We start from the raw sequence: 25,227 nt of genomic DNA, 5'->3' as shown, positions 1-25,227 counted from the left end.
TTACCTGTGTGAGTGTTTGAGCGACTGAACCCTGCATGGCGACGGAGTTGGTACAGTCAAAATGGCGTCCGCTTGTTTTTTCTACACCGTGCTAATCCGTCAGTGATATCAGTCGGCGAGTTTATATTTTAATCCTTGTATTGAAGTATCTCTTCGCTTGGAGGTGGGTCTCGATCTTTCTGGCAGACACTGGCCGAGCACACGGCTGCGTCATGTCGGACTCGGAGGAGGACAGCCAGGACCGACAGCTAAAAATGGTGGTAATCGGTGACGGCGCTTGTGGGAAGGTGAGCGTCACATCACGCACACTTCACTACACTTCACAATAATCGGGTCAATTTTGTCCACACGTCACGGGCGTGTTAATTATTCCATGTAATGTCATGATTCCGATGTCTGTCGGGCTCCTCGGGGCTCTGCTCCCGACTGCAGTGCCTCCGTGGGTTACCATGGCGACAGACGCCAACCGACGCATGAGTTGACAACGCGAATGAGACGTGATCGTTTCCTTCAAATACAGTGATATCATTTTTTTGAAGCTATATCGTCCACCCGTAGAGCACACAGACTATTAGTTTACAAAATGTTTCAATACAGACGTTTGAATTTTGAAATCTTAACAAAAAAGTACATTAACCCGAATAGCCAGAGTTTTGGAAGATAATGAATGTTTTCAATTTTTTGGGTGGGCGCTGAAAAGGTGTGGTGTTACGATCAGACAGGATTCAGTTCCCAGCAGATAGGCTACATTAAATCCCCCCCCCCTGCTCCCCTCCTGTCCGCTCATCACTGACTTACCTGCTTGTGTGTTGGGCTCAGGAAACACCATACCTTGCACCCCCCTTTTGGATTCAACACTGCTGACTGACATCTTGAATGCCACCCCACACCTCCCTCCTCTTATTAATGTCAATTTGCCCGGCAAATTGCAATCGGATCGGTTTATTTTGGATGCCATTCTCCGGTGGTATTTTGGCCTGCGGTCGGATCGTCCATTCAGAAAAATAGCGAAATGTGGGAAGGCTTGTCCATCTGAACGGGATGTTTTTGACATTTTCAGGACTCTCCTGTGGAGTCAGAGTCTTAATATGCCGGGCTTAACTTACACACACGTCTATTTTTCCACCTGAGTGCTCAGGGTTTTCTTCAATATTTGCTGTTCCCTTTAGAAAGAAACCAGCTTTGAATGCAATGTTGAACAGGAGGAGTTCAAACATTTATAGTGGAACCTCCATCGTCGCACATGTCTCAAAGCTCATCAAATATAGAACAAAATATTTGGGAAAATGTTCCTAAAATACTGCATGTATAAATAATCATAATGCATAGTCCTAAATTCAAGCCGGATCGAAATGATCGGCTCTGCTCATTTGATCAATCGATTAATTTGGCAGTGAATCGGATGTCTTTATTTGAAAACAGGGACATTGTTTCAAATAGGTGGTGCAAAAAAATACCCAGATTCAGTTAGGAGTTAGGTCTTTGAAATGGCATAGAATTAGCATAAAATTTGATTGTTGGTTTCCAAAGTAAAATCAGAAGTATGCAAATAGTTGCTAATGTGTTATTTCAGACTACAGAAATCTGAGATTAGTTACAATTGAGGAGTTGCATTGCATGGTCGTCGCGACCGTGTTGTTTTTCTCTGCTCTCCAAGTTTCTTCTTTCAGTGGAACCTCCCCCCTATTTCCCGGCATTGGGATCACTGGTGACCCTGTGCTGGAGTGTCAGGATTACGCCAGCGTTCAAATTCACTCTTCCAATTGTACGCTCGGAAAAGAAAACTACAAAGGCCCTCCGTTTAAAGGAGGAAAGCCAAGCTACTGGGACGCCAAGACAAATGTCCGAGCGGGCCAGCACGAGCATGAGGGATTCATTTTTGCTGTCCAAGCTCGTTATTCCGGTGTTGCGGCTGATTGTTTGGGCTACCTAAATGAGCCGTAGTCTCCTTGTTGCTGTCATTATTCAGTCACTCTTGAGGGCGCGACAAGCTGAGACTGAAACAATCTGGAGGTCGGATCAATGAATGTCCAGAGGAATTAAGTTGGCGGCACAGAGAACACACCCACCTCCCAGTGCTGAGGGTGGGGGTTCAAATCCATCCTCCGGAGTTCCCGTGTGGAGTTCTTTTTCTTTGGGTTCTTCCTACATCCCAAAAACATGTAAAAAAAAAAAAAAAGTTGGCTGCTTGTCTAATCACATTCAAACATTCAACAGTAATTCTCAAGTTTGATTGGTACCGTCACTGAGGTATTGAATGATCAATATGATTGTAGTTGTACAACTGCCCTGCGGCCGACTGAGCGCTGCTTCTAATATTTTGATGGTCATGTAACTAAATAAGCGAGCATTAGAAACAACCCCGATGTTGCAGTTCAATTCCTTGAAAATGTATTTGTTGCAGCACAAGTGCTCAGATGTTGCATTGACGTTGAGGCAAGCTAATAGACATCCAATGCTTCCTGTTTCCTTCCCGCCACACATCCATCAAAATGAATTCATGTTGGCCGCGTCAAAGCCGCAGATGGGCTATTTTCTCCCTCTTGCAACGGTGACAGTGATGGAGATTTCCTAATTTGTGGCAATTATTTGGTTTGCAGTCCGGAGACATGACACGCACGCGCACATATATATATATATATATTTGGGTACCCACACCTGTTTTTGTCATTCTCACTTGACAGTTCCATCCGCACGGCGTTCCCTCAGTTGTTTGCTTTTTTAACGAGTCTGTGAAAAGGATTTAAAAATAAAGTCAACGTCATACTTTGTTGCACGGTCTCATGGACGCATGGCAGATACGCTGCGGAAAATGACTTGATATGATGAATTACATCAGACTAGTAGTTCATAAGGGAAATCATAAGGGAATGAAACTTGGTTTCCCAAATTTATGGTCAGGAGTCCTCAGAACCCAAAATTGGTTGTGTGGAGGATCACATAAAATAGGTAGTTTTAGCCAACATTTTGAATATATCATGGAATAACTTGTTAAATAGTTCATGGAATAGCTAGTTAAAATCTATCAAATATACAAATGGAAAGCCTTCTACTAACTGATCATTCATACATTTTTATATAGTAAACATACCGTATGAATTCTTTTGAAACATTTTGGTACTTTTTTGTTTTATTCAATTGCATTGTTCAAGTCAGGATTGTCGATCATTTTTGTTCCCTTTGAGGGCCACATGCAAAAACATCAACGGATGCAAGGGCCACTTTGACATTAACTTTATTAAATCCACTAAAACCAGTCACCCAAGTGATTATGTATTATAGTCATATTGTTTTTTTTTGTAGTTATTTTCAACATCTGTTAAAGGTGAGAGGGTAGTTTAGGGGTTTTCATGATTTGGGGTTGGCCCACAGTCCTGTATCCCACTGAAATAGATCCACCACTGCCCTGAGTAGATCTCCAGTCCACATCGAACCAAAGTAGTCGTTAATAAGATGATGTTACTTGAGGGTCTCAGTTAATGTGATCTTTTCACAAATGAGACAGACAGCAGAAGGTGGAGGAAAACAAATGTTGCTTCCAATTTAGTTGTTTAACGGCCTCACAGAATATTGCCATGTACGACCCTTCTTCCAATTTTGTTACCGTATTTTTTTCTTTTTAATTGTTTACAGTTCTTACCCTTTGTTTTTTATTGTGAATTTGTACTTTCTTGTGGTTGCGGTATTACTTCTTGGGCTTTGGCCAGGACTCCCCTGAAAAAAGACATCTGCGGATCTCGATGGGATTTTTCTGGTCAAATAAAGGTAAAGTAAAAATGAATCAAATAAATGATGGGAACATGACGTTACTTTGGGAGATTCATGGCTTTCCATCGCAACTGACATATAATGGCAGTGCCATTTCCAGTATTTAAAACCAAAAAATCACTTTTCATATGTATCAGGAGAATAAATGAGTTTTAATGTTCTGCACGGCCAATGGGAGTTTCTCCGAGCCAAAAAGAAAAAAAACTAACGTCTTCCAGTGACATGTTGTCGCTCCCTGCTGACTGCGGCGTCTCCCCTTTTTGCCGCTGTGTTCCAGACTTCACTCGCCACCAGGTTTGCTCAGGAGGCCTTTGGGAAGCAGTACAAACAAACCATCGGCCTGGATTTCTTTCTGAAGAGAATAAGCCTTCCAGGTGAGACACCTAACAACAATCATCTGGGAGTGTTCGCTCCCTCACTCAGGGACCGAGCTGGCACACGCGTTTTGCGCACGTTCAGTACCGACTATAGTACGTATCATCTTAATAGGCAAACATGTTAAAAACACACACTTTGTTGCTATGTAATATAAAAAAAAAAAAAATAACATAAAAAGGAAAGAATAGAAACTAGAGGTTAAGTCAAGTTTTTTTTTTTTTTTATCAAATTTCAGGTAATTGAGGACGATTTATTTTAGAGTTAAAGTAGTAAACATCATTTGACATTTTAATGCAAATAACCATCGTTTTCTTTGACAAAATGTAACTTTGTCATGTTGTCTGCATCATGACGAGCAAAAATGCATTTGATGCTTTTATGGTTGCATTGCTCTGCTTCAAAATTCAAACAGCAGAACATTGTGAACTCCGGTCAGCCCTGGTTCATTTTCACAAGACAACAGACTGAAGCTTTTTTATTCTTAACCCTTGAGGTGTTTTGACCAAATCGTATCACCGACGTGGTATTAAGACACCTTAAAAGCGTTTTAATTTGTGGATGAATTGCACAGTGTCTTCTTTAGCAAATCAAGAGGAAGGCAGCATCTTGGAACAGATTGTGTTTGACCTTAGAGGTCCCACTGTATTTTATATTTACATTTCCCATCATTTTTTGGACCTCTCTATATTTTCGTGTCCCAGCGTTTCTCGCCAGAGGTTCGGGTTAATTCTTCCCATCAACCGATCCCAGCTGAATGTGTCTTTTCTGGTGGCGCCTCATTGTAGCGCGTCTGCCACTTCTCAGACTTATTCGCTGTGAAGGCTCTTCCCTCCAGAGCAAACAGTCCACAAGGCCGGTGGACGGCTCACGTCCCGGCCAGGCCAGCCTGGGCTCATAATCCTGTGGGCACGGTGCAGAGTAAATACATGAACAGGTTTATGTTCCTGTCGTGGATCCCCAGGTTCAACCGATCTTTGTCCTGTGCCATATAAAACATTCGTGTTCTTATTTGTTAATGCCCGACTTATGGAATACTGCGCTCTGTGGCCTCATTAGATCTTTAAAATAAAACATTTATTTGCCCTGTTCTATATTTAGACATTTAGACATGACTTGCCACCATGTGAAATAGAGATATATTTTTTTGTCAGCGTCTAAAATGTCAGTTTATACTCTCTGCCAAGGCCCGAACGGCACTAGTCTGCAAAGTTTCTGTATTCTTTCATTACTAATAAAACAACATTAAGTAAAGTTGTGTGCGCAAAGTAGAGGTTATGCTGATTTGCGAGTTGGACGAAGGATTGTGTTTTGATTGTGTGTCTGTTTCGCCTTATGAGACGCGGGAGAACTGAACCCCCAAAAATGTTGCGGTAGAGCCCGAACGAAAAGAGCCGACCGTAAGCACCGTCCCGGCTCAGCTGGACTTAATATGAACTTCGACTTAATCCCACGGCAACCCCCGTTGTACGCTTCTTACTGAACCTTTGAGTGCTAAACTGCACACCTTCATGTCAACACCGTGCACATTTATCTGTATCACTGGAGCGGCAACAACACTGGCTCAACACTTGAGTTGTTAAAGGGCCCATTTTCTGGGGAATTGGGTGTTGATGAGCTGAGGAAGAGGAGTATGACTCGTCGATCTGGGTGGTCCCGAACTTCGTTAGGACCATCACCCGGCCTTTAGTTGGAGCGGTCGTTTGGGTCTCCACGGAGCCGTAACCATCCTTTGCCGCAGTGTTTGTGTGCGTGTGTGCGGCGGGGGAGTCGAGGGGTTAGCCTTTAAGCCCTCTCACCATGAAGGCCCAGCTTGTCAAATTTAATGTACATTTTCCAAGGCAAGGAGAGGTGAGTCGAGGCCGACTGGCACATAACAGCCTCCCCTGTGAGGGGACTTTAGAACAATACGTTGAACACCAGATGTGAAGGGTGGGGCAATAAGGTTGGAATTTTAAAAGCCTCTTTTAAATGGGACATACCAATAGATACAGCCATGTGTGCCTTTTAATTTAGAACCAAGCGGATATTGCCCTAAAGGTGCGATTAAAGTGGCCCAAGAATGTCATTTCTTTTGCCGTTAGAAATTACACAAAGTTGAGATTGACTTTTTTTTTTCTTTTCGAGAAATGAACAACAAATACCTACACTATAAATCATTGTACTTCTGGGAAAGGTTTGTCATCTTGTCAACTTTGGTTTTCCTGCACCAAAAGGCACATTAACACCTTTGCTACAATGCGATGTGGTACTCTGGATGAGGTAAACCAATTAAACAAATAAAATAAAAATAATGTAGCCACTAAGCCTCTATAACTGAACCACAAATTAGTGATCATTGTGTGCAAATGTTTTGTCCACATTTACTGCGCTTTTGCATCCTACGTTCCATTGCTGAGTCACAATGGTTATCGTGTTTATGCAGGCCCGTATATTGTCATCGTGTACATTTCCTCATCCGTGTGCACTTTTGCACAACCTTATTTGAGGTTTATCTGTCAGTCTGCGATGTTTCCTCCCAAGGCATAAGCAGAAAAATGCCAGTGGCGTTGAGTCAGTGTGAACCTTTTAGAACACAAATAAAGCGAGTGTCCGAGGGCGCTGGATGGGCGGGGATGGCGCGCCCCGCCGCCAAAGAGCAATTATTCATCGCCCTTCTCAATGTAGCTTTACATTGACACTGTATAGTCTAGATGTAGTGACTGTGAACCTCAACATTTCCTCTCCTCGCCTTCAAAATAAGGGGGCAAGTCGCCCAGCCGTGTCACACTGGCCGCGGAACACCACTATAAACTCTTCGCTGTCTGGTCCTCTCATCCGCCTTCTTCTGACCACCGCTTTCATTTTCCAGAGGAAGAAAATATTTATTTGGGTTTGGGTTTTTTCTGCCTGTCTTTCTCTCGCTCTCTCATTGAGCCTGTCTTTCCCTTTCCACTGACATGAGGACAAGAGTCCTCTTTTCCTCCTATTTTCTGTTCAATTATTGCCATTTTCCCTAACAGCACATAATTCTCTTCACCTTCCTGACTTGGCAGCAGCAGAATATGACACACATGCTACAATGCATACAGCTCTTTTAAAGCCACGGGATAAAGAATTCTGGGATGTCCCCGCGAGAGCTCTTTGGATAAATGACAACCCCCGGTTTATTATTTTATGTCATTTCTACTAAAAATAAGGAACTTTTAACACTCATCCAAACTCAAGTCCCAGCCAGCAATCTAAGAATCCCTCGGAATTGATCATTCTTTTACAATGTGGGTAACTTTTTAGAGACTCATTGTCATTATTGTAGGTTTTTATCAAATACAATATTACGGAGTGCTGTCTTTCCTCATTAAAATACACTTAATTTTTTTGTGAGAAATACTGGAACTGGTGAGTGCATCATGAGCGCAACAAATTCACGGCACAAATTAAACTCGTATCTCAAGACACCAGTGTATATTTTATGTCATGGTACGTTTCTCTTTTATCCCCTGTAGGCAATTTGAACGTGACCCTGCAAGTGTGGGACATTGGAGGCCAAACATTAGGAGGGAAAATGCTGGATAAATATGTGTACGGAGCTCACGTAAGTCACCATACCGTGTTTGTACTCCAACTTATAACAACACTTTTTATACCGTTACTCTTAACAATCGCTTCATCTTTCTTACGGTTTAGAATGTGCATCGTCTTTCCCCAATATGAAGGCCTCGGTCGATTTCGGGAATAGGGGAAGCGCTCATCACTGCGGTGGGACACTAATAGGAAGAACAGGAAGGATTAGTTTTGAGCCGCGTCAGTGACTCCGCTCGCGCTTATTATTACAGTCTCGTCAGACCTCCTGGCTGGAGCCATATGATAATAAACTCAAGCCATCGGCTGACACATGAACTGATGGTGAATGCAGCAGGCCGGTAGAAGCTCACAATTTGTGTCAAAGTGATGGGGCCATGGAGGAATTGGCAACATCCGCAAGCGCGGCTCGACTGGTTGCAATTCTCAACTAATCTTTCAGGGATTTTGGTTCTGTTGAAGAATAACAGTACAATAGATTTATTAACGGATATCTTAGCCAAAATGACAGATGTGGCTGACGTTAGACAGGTACGGTACATGCTTCCTTTCACAATTTTTGACAATGGGCAATGCAGAAAAAGGACGCCCATTGCCGTACTCAACCAACCTGTCCCGCTCGGTCGAAACCAGGCTGCGGTCGACTGCTCTCGTTCCCAAGTTGCTCAGTCTAAAAATGTACCCTGTTATTTGTGGCAGTAACTATGACTGGGTAGTGGGCAGCAGGGAGGCGGCAGTCAAGTGCTTTCCGTCACCTGCAGAATGTCTCTTATTTGAAGAGGCCTACTTTAAGAGCACCTTCAAAAAGATAAATGGCCCTCCACACACCCTACAACAATTGCACATTTGCGTCTCATCACAAGTTGTCACGCTGGTTTAATGCACAGAACTTTCCCCCCTATTGTTCCGCCTTGTGCATCCTGTAATCAATCACGTTGTGTCTGGAAGGACGGGCGGTAATCGCAAGCGTCGTGAGCTGTCGACACCGACCGCGCAGATTGTGACAGTGCGTGTCTGCTGAACAATCCCCTTCAGTCATGCTGCGCAGTACAGTAACGGAAGAAAAATTCACCTTGCTGGCCCACATACTGCTTCCATGTGCAAATGTCGAAACCTCTGTTTCAGTGCTCCCCAAATTATTTGGACCACTTTGAAGAATACTTGGCTGTCGAAGCACCACCGTGTAATGCTTGATATTAAAATGCAAAGTGGGCCCAAGTGTTCATCAAAAACACTTATGTCCAAATGATTCCCGCATTTGTTATCTAATCTCTGTCATTTGATTGTGTTTCAGTTTTTTACTACACATCTGATGAACAATTCAGTGATTCTTATGCATACCAGTAGAGCAATCCCACTAGTGGTCCTCATCATACCACACTGAGAATCTCTCCTCTCTTTCAAACCAATTACAAACTTGTGTGTGATTGTATTCTGTTTTGTTCCTCTCCAACCTAGGGGGTTCTCCTTGTGTATGACATCACCAATTACCAGAGCTTTGAGAATCTAGAGGATTGGTTCAGTATTGTGAAAAAAGCCAACGAGGAGTCCGACATCCAGCCTATCGTTGCCCTGGTTGGAAACAAAAGTGAGTAACTTGTCACACACGCAAAAACATTTGTTGAATAACCCACAAGTGGGCAAAGATGTTCAGTAGTTTACGTACACTGGATGAGTCCTTCATTTGCTTCACCCTGTCCCACATTTCATGTTACGTGTCTGTGGGGGAGTGAGTCTTTGATAATAGCAGACATAGTTGAAGTAGCGCTAGATAACTGATCTTACTTGATATGTCTGTCGATAAGAAGGTAGCTTGGGTTCGGAGCAATGGGAGTGTTGATGTTTGTGAACTCTGGGGAGTCAGCACCGATGATTTAAGTCCGGCAGACCCATCAGACTCCAGGAGAGCACTTATCTGCGTCTCCACTGTCTCACGCTCAGATACCTCTCGGACCAACCCTCCTCCCCTGAGCCTTCCCGTTCTCGAATCGTCGATCAGGCAAGGTTGACATTAACCAGACGGCTGAGCTGCTGTCTCCAGAATAATGGCCAATAATCATGACATCCCACTGGACAGATGTGTTGTCTTGGGTACCGCTGTGTTATTGTGAAGTGTCAGCGTGTACATGACTGTCCACCTTGTTGGACGATGACGAACCGATAGCAGAGTAGTGTCTGCACACCGGGAGCTCGTGAATGTTAACTCATGGGGGCCACAGGTCACATTTTAAGTCTCCTGCACAGTGCACATTCTCTTGCAGCTCCAAGAAACGGCTTTAGAGGTGGGCGCCGCTTGTATTTAGACTGTAATTTTTAAGTACGTACATCCCACCGTCATGGCCCCCTTCTAATGGCTCTCTTGCTTGGAATACCCCCATGTGTGTTTTCTGACCAAAAAAGAAAACTGCAATCCCACACAGATTGCTCCACTAGGAGCTATCAATCACCTTGTGAATCCCCAGCACTTCCCTGGCTTCATTTTTAAGACGACGTGAAAGCTTAGTCAAGTCTGCGTTTTGAAAGCTTCTCACATGTAGCGCACTGTTTCGCCTGTACTCTTTAAGGGGCTTTTACGCGTCACACATTGCTCCTATTTGGGTTTTTCCAAGCCGAATTCTTGCTTTGCAACAACAATGAACATGTGATTACGTGGCATTCTTTGTGAGTTGAGATGTCTTTCTCAGCAATTCCCATGATGTCGAGCGAGTTGGGCAACATGTTTGCGACAAACCGAAATAGATGAGCAGACATAACAAGGAGCTTGTACAAACATGACATATTTGTGTCTGTGAGGACCTCGCTCGCGGGGATTGGGTGTTTTGACACCCGGGGACATTTCCACTCAGATAAGCTTGAGGCGAATAATCAGCAATGGTGGGAAAAGAAAAAAAAAAAAGCGGCGTCCTTTTAAGAGATGAAACTCGACAGTTAGTCGACTTTATGTCGCTCATGACACTGTTTGGGCGGTTTTCAGGCGGTTGTTGCCAGCAAATGAGGTGTATTGAGCGGGCCGAAGTGCTCGGGGTGTTGCCGAGTTGGTAAAGTGACAGCGGACATGCTTTAATACATACTCAATTGCATTCCTTTTCCAATCACATTAGAGAAATAATTACACCAGTGCCTTGAGATACAACCTGTTGTTGGAAGATTTTTTTTTCATTTGAGCTACAAAGACTGTAAAAACACCATCTACATTATAGATAATAAATATTTTTGTGAGCCCCGATGGCTATTTTAATTGGAATACAGTCCTCACAGGGTAATTTGTAGTAATCAAGCTTAGGGAGCAGATGGGTTTCTTCATGAAGGTAGCCTTCCTGTTCTTACCTCGCCCCGAGTGCCCTCTTGTGCCATTTCAGTCCTGGGGAACAACCTTCTCTTTCTTCTACATCGAAGCATGGCCGGCCGGCTGTGTGCTTTTCGGTGCACCGGCATGCGTCATGCTCCTGGCCCTTACATTTTGCCCATATCCTTGTATTGAAGAACAGCACCACTTGTAACAATTCAGCGAGGAAGCCGGTGTAGTATTTTGATGAGGTTTTCCGTACATGTACTCTGCACAAAATCCAAACAAGCCTTTAGATAAAGCAGCTGGGTTACATGAGGGCTGAAGGAAATCTAATTTATTTTCTAAATTGAACTATAATTGTATGTTACGTGCGTAGTCCGGACGTGCTTCACACATTTAGTTTTATCTGTCATACAACTGACAAAATTCTGAGTCTATTTGGCTACTTCACTTGAGTACAAAACCAAGACTTTTGAAAATCAGATGATGGGTTCCTGGAAAAACTGATTTTCTGTCAATTCGCCGATAGAAAAGTGGTTGAAAAAAACCCCACATTCAAATTAGAATAAAATGTTAATCCTATTATTTCCTAATGTAGCTCAGGGGGAATCTTTACTCACATTGGCTAAGTTCACAGTAAAAAGATCCACCAATAACATCGTACGTTCAAAATTACTGTGATGTTTCAAACTGTGTTTCCTTAAAAAGTCAACCTAAATAGTGCGAAAGGAACTTTAACCATGAGAAGAGCAGTATGAGAAAAAAATAGGTCATGCACTTCAATAAACAAATGTTTTGGGGGGACTGTATGGAGTATTTTAGAGAGATTTGAAGTTCTCAATCCATGTTTTTCTATTTTTAGAAAATTACAGATAATGGCCACTTGTCAATGTCGATTATTTTAGACCATGGCTCAAAACTAACGTTGGGAGGACTAGTATATTTATTATGTTGATTTTATAGGGCACCGTGCCCATAAGTACATAAGTACTCAATGTACTTTTTTAAATAATTTGCCATAACCTTTTGCAATTTTTTTGCTGACCCCTAAATCGGCCTGAACTAATTCATCTCAGTAATTGGGGCCAGTTTAAGTAGATTCTATTCTATTCCATTCCATTGATTGCATTGCATTGCATTGCATTTGATTCCATTCAATTCCATTGCAGATCTTACTGTCTGCATTTCTAAAACATGTCACATGCTATCATTAATGCGACCCAATATAAATGTCCTCTCTGCTTATGTTAGTACTTCTATAGACATGCAGTCTGCATCATTTATCAAACCGATTTGTTTTTATTAAGTAGGGATTGCAGGACCCTGCTCGCTCCCTAACCATCACCCTTCCCATCGCCGGTGCTCTCTCTCCCCAAGGAGCTCCAGGAACATCCATCACGGGCTTGCACAGCCCTTATTTGGGGTGACTTAAATGGGTTCAGTTCTCTTAACCCCTCCTCATCACTCATGGGGTTTCTCCACGGCCGACCGCTCAGGTCCACCATGGGAAACTCCTTATGTCTCAGTCAAGTCGTACCTGCCCTTGTTTCTTTTGCCCTGCTTTGTTCGCAATGTTCCTATCTTGCACCATCACATTCCTGCACAGATGCTATTTCAATGACACACTCAGACTTATCTCACTTTCTTCTGTGTGGACTTTTGCCGTTGCCAACCTTCCTCACAGTAATGTCTTTTCATTGGCTCCTTGTCGTTGTTGTGTCAAACAACACGCGCGTGTTTGCCTTGTGCACGCCGCGGCGGATCGCTCCGCATGTCTTTACCCATCACACTTCTCTCCAGCCAGCCATGTGAGACTCAAAGAGTCAAAACACGGACCTTCACACAAAACGTGTTCTCACCACCAACATTGTCAGGCTTGATTTGTTTGTACATTTTGCGATGCTTCGGGTGAAGTTGAAGCCAATGCCGTGAACCCTTCCACGCCCCACCCGTCACCTTCATGCCCCTGTAAAGCTGCTACAGTTCCTGTCTGTTCAGAGTTGGCCTGCACATTTCTCAATAGAGAGATGCTCAGAAGTCCAGGGGTGCAGAGGAGCTCAATGCGCTTCTGTTTTTGGTTTAGCTGAAAAATGTTTTTCCTGGCTCAACCCTCTCCTACTTAGGTCCTCTTACAACAAACTAAAAGGTCCTAATTGCCCCCGGGGGAAAGGTTTAGCCACAATAGACATGTGGTGGGACAAAAGCCCAGTACTCTTGTGCCCTCACCCCTCCCCAGATTGAAGGGATGAACACGTCAGCAGTGTCTGTGTCGCACGGTAGGTTGTGCAACCGCAGCTTTGACGCTGTATATACACTATATAGAGCTAGTTAAGGCATGGTTTACGGATGGATAAAATCCTGGAATGTCTGCCGTTTGCGGCAAATCCAGCCTTTCCTTTTTCTCTTCACTTTTTACTCGCACTCAAAAGGTCAGCACAGACGTATCGTGTTGTCTCGGTGACAGCGCCGACGTTTTTTTCAAGTGATGGAAAATGTTGAATCGCGTTACCACTGGACTAAAGTGGGATGAATGAAGAAGTCCAGCTGTCTTACATTGCGACTGATACTTGGCGTAACACTCCCCGCGGCCAGCGCTGGGCTGTGTGACCAGCACTGATTAAGAAATACTTGCCAGGGTTTGTTTAAGCAGATTTGTGGCACACGGAGCGCCGCTGCAAGAACCCTTCGAACAACTGTAATCCAATTGAACTAAGCACTATGATTTAATTGTGACAACTCAATGCTGTGGTCCCCCCCCACCCACACACACACACACACACACACACATACGCACACACACAGCACTACTCATCTCTTTTGACTCTGGTGCCTGTTAAAACATGGAAAGTCCTCATTCATTCTAGCCATCCATAAAGCAAATATTGTTGCACATGCAGCTGTTGATCAGTCTTCCAATACCGTCTTGTGTGGTCAGTCATGGGCCATTTGAGTTGCACAGCACGGCTTAGCCACCTGACCTGAATGCATCCTGGAACCCTCATCCTTCTCAGGCTCGACTTTATTTCCTCACTTCTCCACAACATTGATATGGAGGAATTTGTGGACGGGGCTGCGTTGACGCATCTTTTCATCTGTGATTTCCAAAACCCGCTTTGAACCTTGAAATCACTGGCTCTTTTTACTCCAAAACTCCGCACTTTTACTCTTTTCTGTTCAAACATCACCAGCAGGGAATGAGCGGGTATATACCTGGCAGTTGTTCACGTTCAGCCGTAGTAATTGGGCCATAAGAGCGCCTGAAATTGAGTTCTCCTGCCCTATAGCATCACACACACACACGCACACATACGCACGCAACACACACGTGTGGTAATATTCTGCTTCAGTGTTGTGTTATTACCCATAGTTTCCATGTCAATGGTGAAAATACAAATAGTGTGAGCAAGAATGTAATAGACAAAATGGTAACAATGGAACATGACGTTGTAGCTCATTTTTCCAGAACCGATGCGAATTGGGATCGTTTTAATCATGTCGTTCAAAAATGCAGTGAAAGCAAACCCAAGAAGAACTTTTCTTTTACCAAGTACAGGGTTCAGATTGTAGGCAAGTTTATTGGTAGTGATGAGGCTTCATATGCTGTACATTGCATCAAAAGTCCCGGTGAACCCAATAATTATGAATAGACTCATAGGGATGTGACGAGTCCGATGATGAAGGCTCCCCTGTGCTCTCCAGAAATATTATAGTACATAGTTGTGCTTCGGGCTCACAGAGACACGCATTACTGCTTAGCCATAAAAGTCCACTTAGTTTAACAGCAGCAGGAGAGCTCGGAGGACACTGCCAGTGAAAGCCCAGGCAGCGTCTTGTGCGGTCAGCTCAGTACTGGGCCTTTTGTTCACTTTTCATGACTCCTGAGGGCCCGCTAACACAGCCTGCGAGGCCCTTGGACCCACGTTTTAGTAGAGCTCTGACGGTCACGCACTCCAGCTACCGCCAGACATTTACATTCCCCAACTTAGGCGGTAGGAAGACCACATTGTAGCTTGGGCCACCATAGAGGAGCGTGTGATTGCACTGCGAGGTGCGAAAGCAACGTGTGTGTGACACGCACGTGTGCGTCCGTACGGGCTTTCATGAAAAACGATCGAATGACAAGATGAGCTGTGATCAATGAGCTGTCGACAGAACACTTCTGACCTAGTGGAAAGCAAGTCCCCTGACGTTCCCGGCCGGTTTCAGGCCACCGGGGCGGGGGGCGCCGCCGCACAAAGAACGCTCTGTCTCTGTCAGGATTCCCCTGAGAAGCCTCGCGCAGGCCTCGCTCACCTTCCGCAACACCAGCCTACTAACAGCACTTCATCTGTCTATATTTGCTTGAACCAGTCGTGATTATGTTATTACCCAAGCTTTAATATGCTGCTGATTGGTTCTCATTATTCTGTCACCAGTTATATTCACGTAGATCCACGGGGACAAGGAATTAATTGATTGCGCAGAATTGCAACCTTGTTGTGGACTACACTGACTGTGCAACAGAGTTTTCCTCTGCGCCGGCTGAAAGAGTACAACAGTTATCGTATAATTCAGGCACTTCTATATTGATGTCGTTAAAATAATAACGTTTCCATCTGAGGAAAATAAATAGTGCTGAATGGTGTCAATGGTGTCACTGTTACAAATGAATTTTCCTCCAAATGACAATTTGGCTTGAGATTAACTCACTGCTTGGTGTCCCTCCATAACACTTGACAAAATAACACTTTGTAGTTTTCGGAATGCAAGTCCCGTAATCGTCGAATGATTTATTGTACACTTGAGAGAATCTTGTAGGTTGTAAAGTATCATTGGCCAGCTTGTTCTACACCATTTTTGCAAAAATTGAACGCCACATCAATTACCTTTATAGATTCTCCTGAAAAGCAATGGAAATATGGCTTTGTGAGCACCAACCACACTGAAGCCTCGTTACAATGTCTTGGTCCTAGTCTGTGAGCTGTAAAGGTTCTGTGGAGCAATAACGAAGCTTTAAAAGTTGTTTAGTTTGGTTTTGTTTTGTTTGAAACATGATTTAAAACAGCTCCCATACACTACAGGTTTTTGAGATAGAACAACTTGGAAGTCAACCAGCATTACTGAATGGCTTATGTTTCACATTGGAGGTTCCCCTGTATTATGCAACACAACAAATGCAGAACCAATACCACAAACTTCCAAATTTGTCTCCTGAGCCCATTTGATTCAGAATGGCTATTGATATTTCACCACGGTGCAAGTGAACGAGATCACTTCTAATTGCTATTTAATCTAAAAAGGCTTGCCAGATCTTGTAGTCGATGAAAGACAGCATGGAACACATCCAACCACCACACGGCTGATTTACTTTGTGCAGACAGTTTCTTTCGCAGTTTGTTTGATAACCTTCACGTCACCATATGCAGTCTGCACTTTTGTCACTGAGGGGGGAAACTGAAGAAAACCCAGAGGGGTCTTAAAGGCCTGCTGTTAGGTAATGTTGGAAGTGATAGGCCCTCCCTTGGGGTTGATTAGTCTCAACCGTGTAACTTTCTTTTAATAGGATATGACCCCTCTGCGCCCCCTGACAACAAGCGGCCCACCATTCCTATCGCATTCCAACCTCAGCCCGCAGACTCAGCCTAGCTGCTGTTTAGTTTAAAATGCCAGCAATTAACTGTGCTATGTCAGGCATATTCTCAGGCCGTCCATTGCTGGGAAACTTGTTGCAATTGGTCCCCAGCAGCGTACTTGCAGGACCAGTAAGTGGGTGTCTATGTTATCGCAGTATGCTTTTAAAAAGCCCACTGATGATTACAACAGCTATTAGTCGATTGTTTGGCCTTGGCAGTCAGTGCAGAAATATGAAAAGTGGATTGCAAAACATTTTGGATTATTGTTTAAAATAACAATACTATTACATAATTTGTGGGAATGTTTTTGTTTGTTTTACATTTTATTATTTTTTTAGCATTTGAACTGATATATCCTTTTTGTTCGCGTATGGGACTTTTGACCAAACCAGATAACTTTGTCTTCTGAAATTTCGCTAGTTTAATGCTAACACAACGTACAATGGTTTAGACCAGGGGTCACCAACCCGGTGCCCGCGGGCACCAGGTCGCCCGCGGCGACCACATCAGTCGCTCGCAGCGACCACATCAGTCGGCCATAGGGCAGTTCTGAAAATAGTTTACAGTACACTGGTGAAGAGCATGCAATGCCAGGCTTCCCACTAACATTAATGTTCAGTGTCTTCACATAGAATATCATTAATAAAAATATAAAATTAAAGGTACACTGTGTAACTTTGTTATTTCAGAAGTGTATTATCAAAGTGGTCGCCCTTTGCATTATTCGGTGCCCTTAATTAAAGTAGCGCCCAACTTCAAAAAGGTTGGTGACCCCTGGTTTAGACAGACTAACAAGACTAACATCGGTTGCATTTTTTGTTTGCTAATTTCCACCCCTCCTACACACACTCACACACACTAACACTTAAGACAAAGTTAATGACAATCAAATTATCTTTCTCAAAACAGTTGAGCAAGGCGTGTGAACCAGAAGGAGCAGCACAATGTTAGTGGGAATTTAAACCTTTACATTCTATTTATTCATTCAAAAACCTTATTACATAAGTTTGCGTTGGTGTCTTTTGGGTTCTGGAACAGATTAATGGTATTTCTATTCATTTTAATGGAGAAAGAGGAATTGGGATGGTCATGGATTGAGACTCCACTGTATTATTTACAATAGATGATTAAACTGTATGGCTAAGTAATGCCACCACCATTTTCATTACTCTGTTGATCCCCTTTCCATGGTTGTGTGACTAAATGACATATTTTCAATCATGGAGCTATGATGCCAGAATTTTTTTTGCCCTCCACAAAGGAGACACTAACAAACCCGTCACCTAAATAACAACTTCTTGCGGTAAAAGCCTCATATATCCATCAAATATTTATCTCCAACTGCTCACTCAAAATCCACCGCATTGGCATGCAGATATTTTAAATAAACACTGACGGTGACCAGAACAAGGGAGCGCCATCGCTCTTGACGAGTGATGATCCACTCCACTATCTCTTCTGCGCTCGGAGGCCTAAACAGTTTAAGGTCGTGTTTGCAGTCACTTCCTCTGGGTTGTTAAGCTGATGTACAGTTTGACAGACATAGAAGGAAACCAGAACATGGCGGGAAGATTGTTTTGACCTGATAAGTTGAGATGGGTACGTTTGGAAGACAAATTGAGCAAAGCACTAAAACGCAAGGATTAGTCTCGTATTCCGACTAGCTAGACAGATGCCACATGCTAGTAAATTTTGAGGACCCATCTTTACAGTCTCTCCATGGATCTTGACTGATCATGTTACTTTCAGGTGCAAAATTGCACTGCATCACATTGATGTGATATGTCTTTTAATATTTTACCCTTCATGTGGTTAAATTTAAGGGAATCAACATTTGCAGTATATAAACTTTTCATTTTAATCATCATTTTAAGTTGGGTTGGTTGTACTGACGAAAATAACAGTTTTATAAATCCACAAAGAACTTAAAGAGAGTGGCTTCAAACAGCAGTTGTTGAGTCCCAAGTGTTTTCACACCTCACTTTGTAAATATTGTGAAATAAAAGCCGAACACCTGATCTTATGTCTCTTGTACTGTATATAGAGCTTGTTATTTGAAACCCAAATATCTGATGTATACAACAAAAACGAAGGAACTGACCTTGCCGTCCCACTACTTTTGGAGACGTCTGTATCTACCAAACGTGATGATGCTCTCTGCCTCATATTTCTTTGTTTCTTATCTATGGACTTCTTTTAGTATTCAGACTGAAGAAAAAAACACATAACTGAAATAGCTTGTGTTACAGCGGTCATTTAACTCAAATAGATGTCAAGACTGTCAGGAAAAACATGCACTCTGGTTTTAAAATGTCAGTGATGACAAGCTGTTACTCTAAAGTGTTGTATTTGAATGACGCCTAGAAAAGTTCTTTAACAAGAGTTGATTGACAAGACATTTTAACCATCCCTCGGCCTAAGCCGCAGGGTTGTCGAACTCATCTTTGTTTTGGGGGACAGCGTAGTTATGGTTTCCCGTGTGGGGCCATTAATGACTTAAATAGAAATGAATGGCCCCTCATACTATCACATACATACAAGAGAATCCAGTGATAACAAGTTCAACAATTTTCAAATTTATTTTGAAAGTGGGATTGTGACAAAAATTATTGCAATGTCTCACTGTTATTAAAAGGAAGACAATTTACAGCTTTGATATTTTAATAAGAAACATTGAGTTGACACATGATTTGCCTTTGGGGGCCACATAAAATAATGTGGCGAGCCGGAGCTGGCCCCCGGCCCTTGAGTTTGACACCTGTGATCAAGAGCTCAATGAGGCAAGCATAGTTCACTTGTCAAGTCTTGCCACGTCAAGTTTCCCCTTCAATCAGGGAATAATTTTGTTAAGTTTAAGTAACATACGTACCTCATTACTGAATTTGCTCATTTCAAGTGCATTTTTTTAGAATGTAGAAAAACCTCTTTATGATGCTGTGCAGTTTGAAACTAAAGACTAATAATAGGCTGTTTTTTTTTTCCAATGTACAATCCGAAAGCACTGCATGTGTTGCTTTCACTCTCAGCTTTCAAAATCGTACCAACTATTTATTTTTTACTTAATGTGCATCTCTACTCTGGAGCCAGTCCCGATGTTAATGTTACTTAATGTGACACTGACGCACGATTGACCTCTCCCAAGTGCGCAGGATCCAAAGGATTAGCAGTGTTTACCTCTAGTAGCATGGAGGTACCGTTGCATGTTAAGGATGGGAATTAATAACCTGCTGACGCCCAAGCGATAGCTGTGTTTACTCCCGGCCTGAGACATGACAGTCTGCCCCTTGCCCTGAAAGGTTTGTGTTTATGTGTCTCTTACGACCATGATAATCTGCTTCTAGTGGAAAATCATTCCTCCCGAAAATATTTGTTTGGTTTCTTTCTATGGCTTGCCTGCTGGCATTTCGGGGGTCATGTGACTTGCTGAGATATTAATATTACTCAATAAATGCAGTATTTATATTCTCCCAGACTATATATCTGTCTTTCTGGCTGCAGTTCTCCCTAGCACATGCTCCCAGGGCATGAGAACACAGTAAATCTTTGACAACCTCACACAAAGAATAAAACTCTTGGACGGGGGTAGAGAGAAATGCAACACCTTACAGTAGCCTGACCTTCTCCAGGTGCCATAGACGTGCATGCATCAGATACCGGGTGTGGCCGCCTTAATGCACAAAGCCAGAAATAAAGACTGAGGCTATTGCTTTTCAGCAGCGAGACCCCCGGGTGACCTTCCTAATCGACCCCAGTATGACCCCATGCTGAGGAAAAGGGAGAACCGGAGCAGTCGGTATCACTGCAAAGGAGTCAGATGCACAGGGAGTGCCAAGACAAAAGTTTAAAAGGAGCCGTTGTCATTGTAGCCTCTGTAAATCAGCAGCGAGGTGACAGTCCCATTCCTTGGATCGGTGTGCCCATCTTGTCTCCTCAAAACTCCTTCTGCATTAGCGCTCTTCCTGCGACTTTAGCCTGGAGTCTTTGTCCACTTATTGTTCCTGATTATCTTTTCTTGTGGTTTGTCTGCGTCAGGTCAAATAAAGGTTCTTGACTTCAGAGTGGAATGTGTCCAAATGGGTTTGAATGCCAGGTTTGGGCTACTGATTCAAATGGCAACAATCTTACCTGCCAATGGACAAAAGTAGAAGTGATGTAAAGAAAGAGCAACAGTGAAGGTCATCCAGCCACACAAGATAAGACACGCTTGGAAATTACGTCAAGTGATTTATGTCCTTGCCATTGTAGTCCTCATGCCATCTGATTCTTTGTCGATCATTCAGTGGGATGATAGCTAGCTCGAGAGACAGATGAAGATAAATACAGTTTACTTATTCTACTATGGATATTTGGGAAACTAGGCTCTTCATCTCTTAAGTAACACAGGCTTGATTGTCCGTCCATCCATCCCTCTTTTATTCTCTTGGCCAGGGTCACAAGAGGAGCTGAAATGAACACTCTGAAACTGATTGCCAGGCAGGTACAGAGTCTCTGTGAACAGGGGGAATCGATCCTGTTTATCACCAATGACCTCGCTATTTACAGTCCATGGGTCATGAGCAATTTAACTGTTTACTGTTGTAAACATAAAAACTAGCGGTGGCTGTCTCTTGGTTTGACAGCAACGTAACTATCGAGTTATGTTTTGTCAGGCTCCTTGCGTCTCTGGCTTATGTAAACACTTATCCGTGCTGCTGATGTTGATATATAGGTGAGGTGACAAGCGCCAGCCTGCTCATGTGTCACGCTTGTGTTTCGTACCCAGTTGACCTGGAGCACATGAGGACGGTGAAGTCCGACAAACACCAACGCTTTTGCCAAGAGAACGCCGTCATCAGCCAGTTCGTGTCTGCCAAGACGGGGGACTCGGTGAGCGTTAGACACCAACAGATGCGTGATTCTGATCAAACTTGGTCGGGTTAGTGTTTCACGTCATATTTCTCTCTTCAGGTGTATCTTTGTTTCCAGAGGGTTGCGGCTGAGATTCTTGGTGTGAAGCTGAACAAAGCGGAGATAGAACAGTCCCAGGTGAGTCATTCAAGTTTCAGATTTCAACAAAGTCTCTCCTAACAAGTTTTGGATGTTACTTTCACCGCCTTCCTGGATTAATTAATTGACCCAAGAAAAATGGTCAGTCACGGTATGTAACATTATGCTGTTTGTAATGGAGGTCACTGGGAGTGTGTTAGGTCAGCGGAGGTCACCTCACGCTGTAAATGACCTTTTCTTGCATAAACACTGGTTTGTTGCGTCTGCCGCAAGTGATGCTCTACCTGCCAATGAGGCTGCCCATCTGTAAATAAGACCCACATTGGCCACATTAACGCGTGCAGTCAGAGGTTAAAGGTATGCTTTTGCAGGGGTGAGAAGGTTACTTTGGCTGGTTGATTTATTTGGTTTATCTTCCCAACACGCTATGTTGGCCTAAAAGAGGCTCAGGGCCTGCCAGTGTGACCGGGTTGCCCAAATGTGGCAGCTGTAGGATTTACAGGGTAACCTCCCCCAGAAGCATTAACCCTCGCAACGATACGAGCGGTTGGAGCCACTCTGGCTGGGTAGTGCTTGATGAGCTGGGGCCTGCAGGGAGGTCACGGCCCCGTGAGAGGAGGAGAGCATGTAAGGAGACCACTGGTCAGATTCTCAAGCCCATCATCACCACTGCCACTACCGCTGCCTACTGACTAATGGAGCCGTCGATCTACTTTGCCCTTCCTCCCTGCTGTCACAAGAACAAAGTACTTTAATCCATGTTTATCTAGCGCAGTGAGAGGCTGTGTGAAGAACTGAGTGATAGACTGCGGTTACCTTAATTAAGGAACACTGCATTGTATTAAAATCCCTGTAAAGTGAAAGTAAATGTTTTGTAAATTTGCAGGACAGAGGTGGTAAAAAAACTTCCAAATTTGAATGATTTCGGAAAATATTTGAACTGCAAAATATATCTTAAAATCTCCAGTGGCTGGGTTATATTCCCACGCTACGATGAGAGGCGCAAACCACCAAGCTAGCTTGCAAGCTAATAGGCCTGGGCCTAGTGAATAATTACAGCCACGTTCACAACGCAGGTCTTAATGCTAAATTCAGATTTTTCGTGCAGTCTGATTTTTGTGTGTGTAAGCGTTCACATACCATATTTAATGCAACCTCAGTCAGTTTGGTGTGTGAACATAGTATCCGGCTCCAAAATGCCTGTATGTGCAAAAGAAAGAGATGTCACTGCTCATATCCACAGAAGACGTTGAATCATGACTAAAAAGAATTAGAAGAAACAAAAAGGTGAAAAACAGATTATTTATTTGTTTTTTTTTTGTTTTTTTTTTGTTTGTTTGTATCTGTGAATAGAACTAACCAATCATATGTGCAATGCTGACCTGAATATATCTGCAAAATTCAGCACTCCAAAATTCTTTGCGTTTTTAGCAGCAATATCTCCAGATTTTTAATGTATTTTTAAACAAGTGTTTGAATTCACTTTACACATTATTGAAAACATAACAACAACAACAAATCTCAAAAATACTTACTATGGCGGAACTTCGAAGATTGTTTCGGAACGTCTGAGATTAACTGCTACATTGTTCCAAAACTAATAGAAAAAAAAAAAAAAAAGAATTTGACCTTAACTGTAATTCGTGTAGAATCAAATGTGAGTCGGTTTACGGTACACTTGGGGTACCACAGCGCTTCCTGTTTAAAAAATAATTCTTTAATAATAATGATTTTAATTTTTTGTTTTTGAAAAGCAGTTCAGAGAACGGATGAATGGATGGGAGGTCTGCTCTCGGTGCTTGTTTAGGGGTAGAGGAATTGGCCCAGTCAAGCCTCATTATCAGCTGTCATCTGTAGCAAACTGAACACAAGGGTCACGACCCATGACAGAATTATATCTGGCCGGCTGCCCCTTCCATCTTGCTCCTCTGTCTTTGAGATCAGATAGCGAGCCCTCAGATCCGTCACTGGCTTCACCACTGGGCCTCAGCAGCTCATTCATCAGCCGGCCCAATGTTTGCACGCTACTAATGGGACATAGCTGCTGTTTTCCTTTCACAGTGATGTCATCTGTTTTATATTTCCATCCTTCATTTTTTTATTTATTTCACACCCCGACCTCAATGTACCTGCCTTCATTCTCCATTCTTGCCATCACTGTTTATTTTCAACTCATTTCAATCATTTTTTTTTTATCCTCAATCTTTCTGCTGCCTGGCATGTGTCGTACCTGCTCAGAGGATCGTGAAGGCCGAGCTGGTCAACTACCCTCAGGATGAAGGCCCAATTAGACAAGAGAACCGCCAGCAAAGCAAAATATGTTTGGTTCAATAGTTTGAAGTACGTGGCCACAGTAGCATACAGTAGATGAGTCTCATAGATGATAACGTAGTATCCCTGTTGTAGTGGACCCTTTAAATCCCAAAAGAATTCTTGGACTTTCAAAACCATAGGATTTAGTCCAACAATATGAGCTGTGTTGTGCTAAACAAACACTACATTAATGAATTGAATTCAACCTTGAGTGGGTTGTCCTGGAATGCAGTCATGAGAACAATTACGTGACTTACTTGTATATTTATTTTTTTGCATTTTTGCAGCGTGTGGTGAAAGCGGACATCGTAAACTACAGTCAGGATACGGTGGCCCGAACGGTCAACCACCCTCGCAGCTCCATGTGTGCGGTGCAGTGAGTCGACGCAAAGCCACCATGATGACATCTTGTCAATCAGTCACTCAGTCAGTATTTTCCTCTCATGCTGACTTGTTCAAACTGTGTCATCTGCACTCGTGTGTGTTGAAAAAAACTATCCACTCTCATTTTATTTCTGCGATTCATCTGCTGATCAGTGCGTGAGACTAAGAGTAAATGAACTCTGGCATCTGTCGTTACCCCGCAACAACAGCAGAGTGGATTCTTGGTTTAATGACGAGGTGAAAACCATCAGGGTCCCACTACAGTTTTGAGACAATTCTGAATGTGGTGCTAAAATTAACTAGCGCTTTGTTTTCCACAGTACACATATGAGCATCAAGCAAAAATTAAATGTGTGTATATATTTCTTTAGGATTCTAGTTAAATCATGCTCAGCTATTGAAAGTATTTCCTCTACAGATTTGTCTCGACACACTTCCTCCAAATTCAACGGTGACACAGTGTTGATAAAGCCTTAGAAGAAATGTTTACATGTATGTATCGTTAGTGAAGAGTGATGTAATTAGTAGTTTATACACTATATGTAAATGTTGACATTTAAGCTTGTCATCCGTTAAAAGCTCCGCCGTACCCATCGACGACAACAGAAATAATTAAATGTAAATAAAACGAGATCTTGCATATGTACAGTTTAAACTGATGAACATTTAGCTGGTTTGTGTTTTGAATAAAAGTTTTATGTTGAAAATGAGAATTTGCAAGTGAATATGGTTTCAAGTACTTTCAATTGCAAATTATCAATAGTTTCTCTGCAATGTTTTTCGCTCATCTAATCCATGCTAACAGTGAACTAATAGGGATGTTGAAATTTAAGTACAAGGACTGAAACACGACCCTCCCTATAAAGACCTAGCCACGCCGCTGCTGGGTAATGATCCACCTTGTCTTTGTTCTGTAAATCTTCGCTAAAATACTGTCTA

The 25,227-nt window shown here is 42.9% G+C and overlaps 1 protein-coding gene across 2 annotated transcripts; it reads left to right on the top strand.

The window, feature by feature from the left end:
• rab28 (RAB28, member RAS oncogene family) lies at positions 1–25,001 on the top strand. Of its 2 annotated transcripts, none has more exons than XM_061289344.1 (7): positions 1–287; positions 4,046–4,142; positions 7,629–7,717; positions 9,163–9,292; positions 21,368–21,471; positions 21,553–21,630; positions 23,830–24,141. In XM_061289344.1, the coding sequence occupies exons 1-7, from the start codon at positions 213–215 to the stop codon at positions 23,923–23,925; spliced, it is 669 nt and encodes a 222-aa protein (XP_061145328.1). In that variant the 5' UTR covers positions 1–212; the 3' UTR covers positions 23,926–24,141. The 2 variants fall into 2 exon arrangements, with proteins under 2 accessions (XP_061145328.1, XP_061145319.1); XM_061289335.1 differs by lacking the exon at positions 23,830–24,141 and adding an exon at positions 24,192–25,001 and having other exon boundaries at positions 21–287.
• Positions 25,002–25,227: the final 226 nt, after the last annotated feature.

This window comes from Syngnathus typhle, linkage group LG1 (assembly GCF_033458585.1).
Source record: "Syngnathus typhle isolate RoL2023-S1 ecotype Sweden linkage group LG1, RoL_Styp_1.0, whole genome shotgun sequence".
Lineage (NCBI taxonomy): Eukaryota > Metazoa > Chordata > Actinopteri > Syngnathiformes > Syngnathidae > Syngnathus > Syngnathus typhle.
This window is presented reverse-complemented; position numbering and strand designations above follow the sequence as displayed.

Excerpts from the sequence above, each read along its gene's own strand:
- rab28 (XM_061289344.1), top strand. The coding sequence starts at position 213 with ATGTCGGACTCGGAGGAGGACAGCCAGGACCGACAGCTAAAAATGGTG. Across the intron at positions 7,718-9,162 it reads AATATGTGTACGGAGCTCAC|GGGGTTCTCCTTGTGTATGA; the intron begins GTAAGTCACCAT and ends TCTCCAACCTAG. Across the intron at positions 21,472-21,552 it reads CTGCCAAGACGGGGGACTCG|GTGTATCTTTGTTTCCAGAG; the intron begins GTGAGCGTTAGA and ends TTCTCTCTTCAG.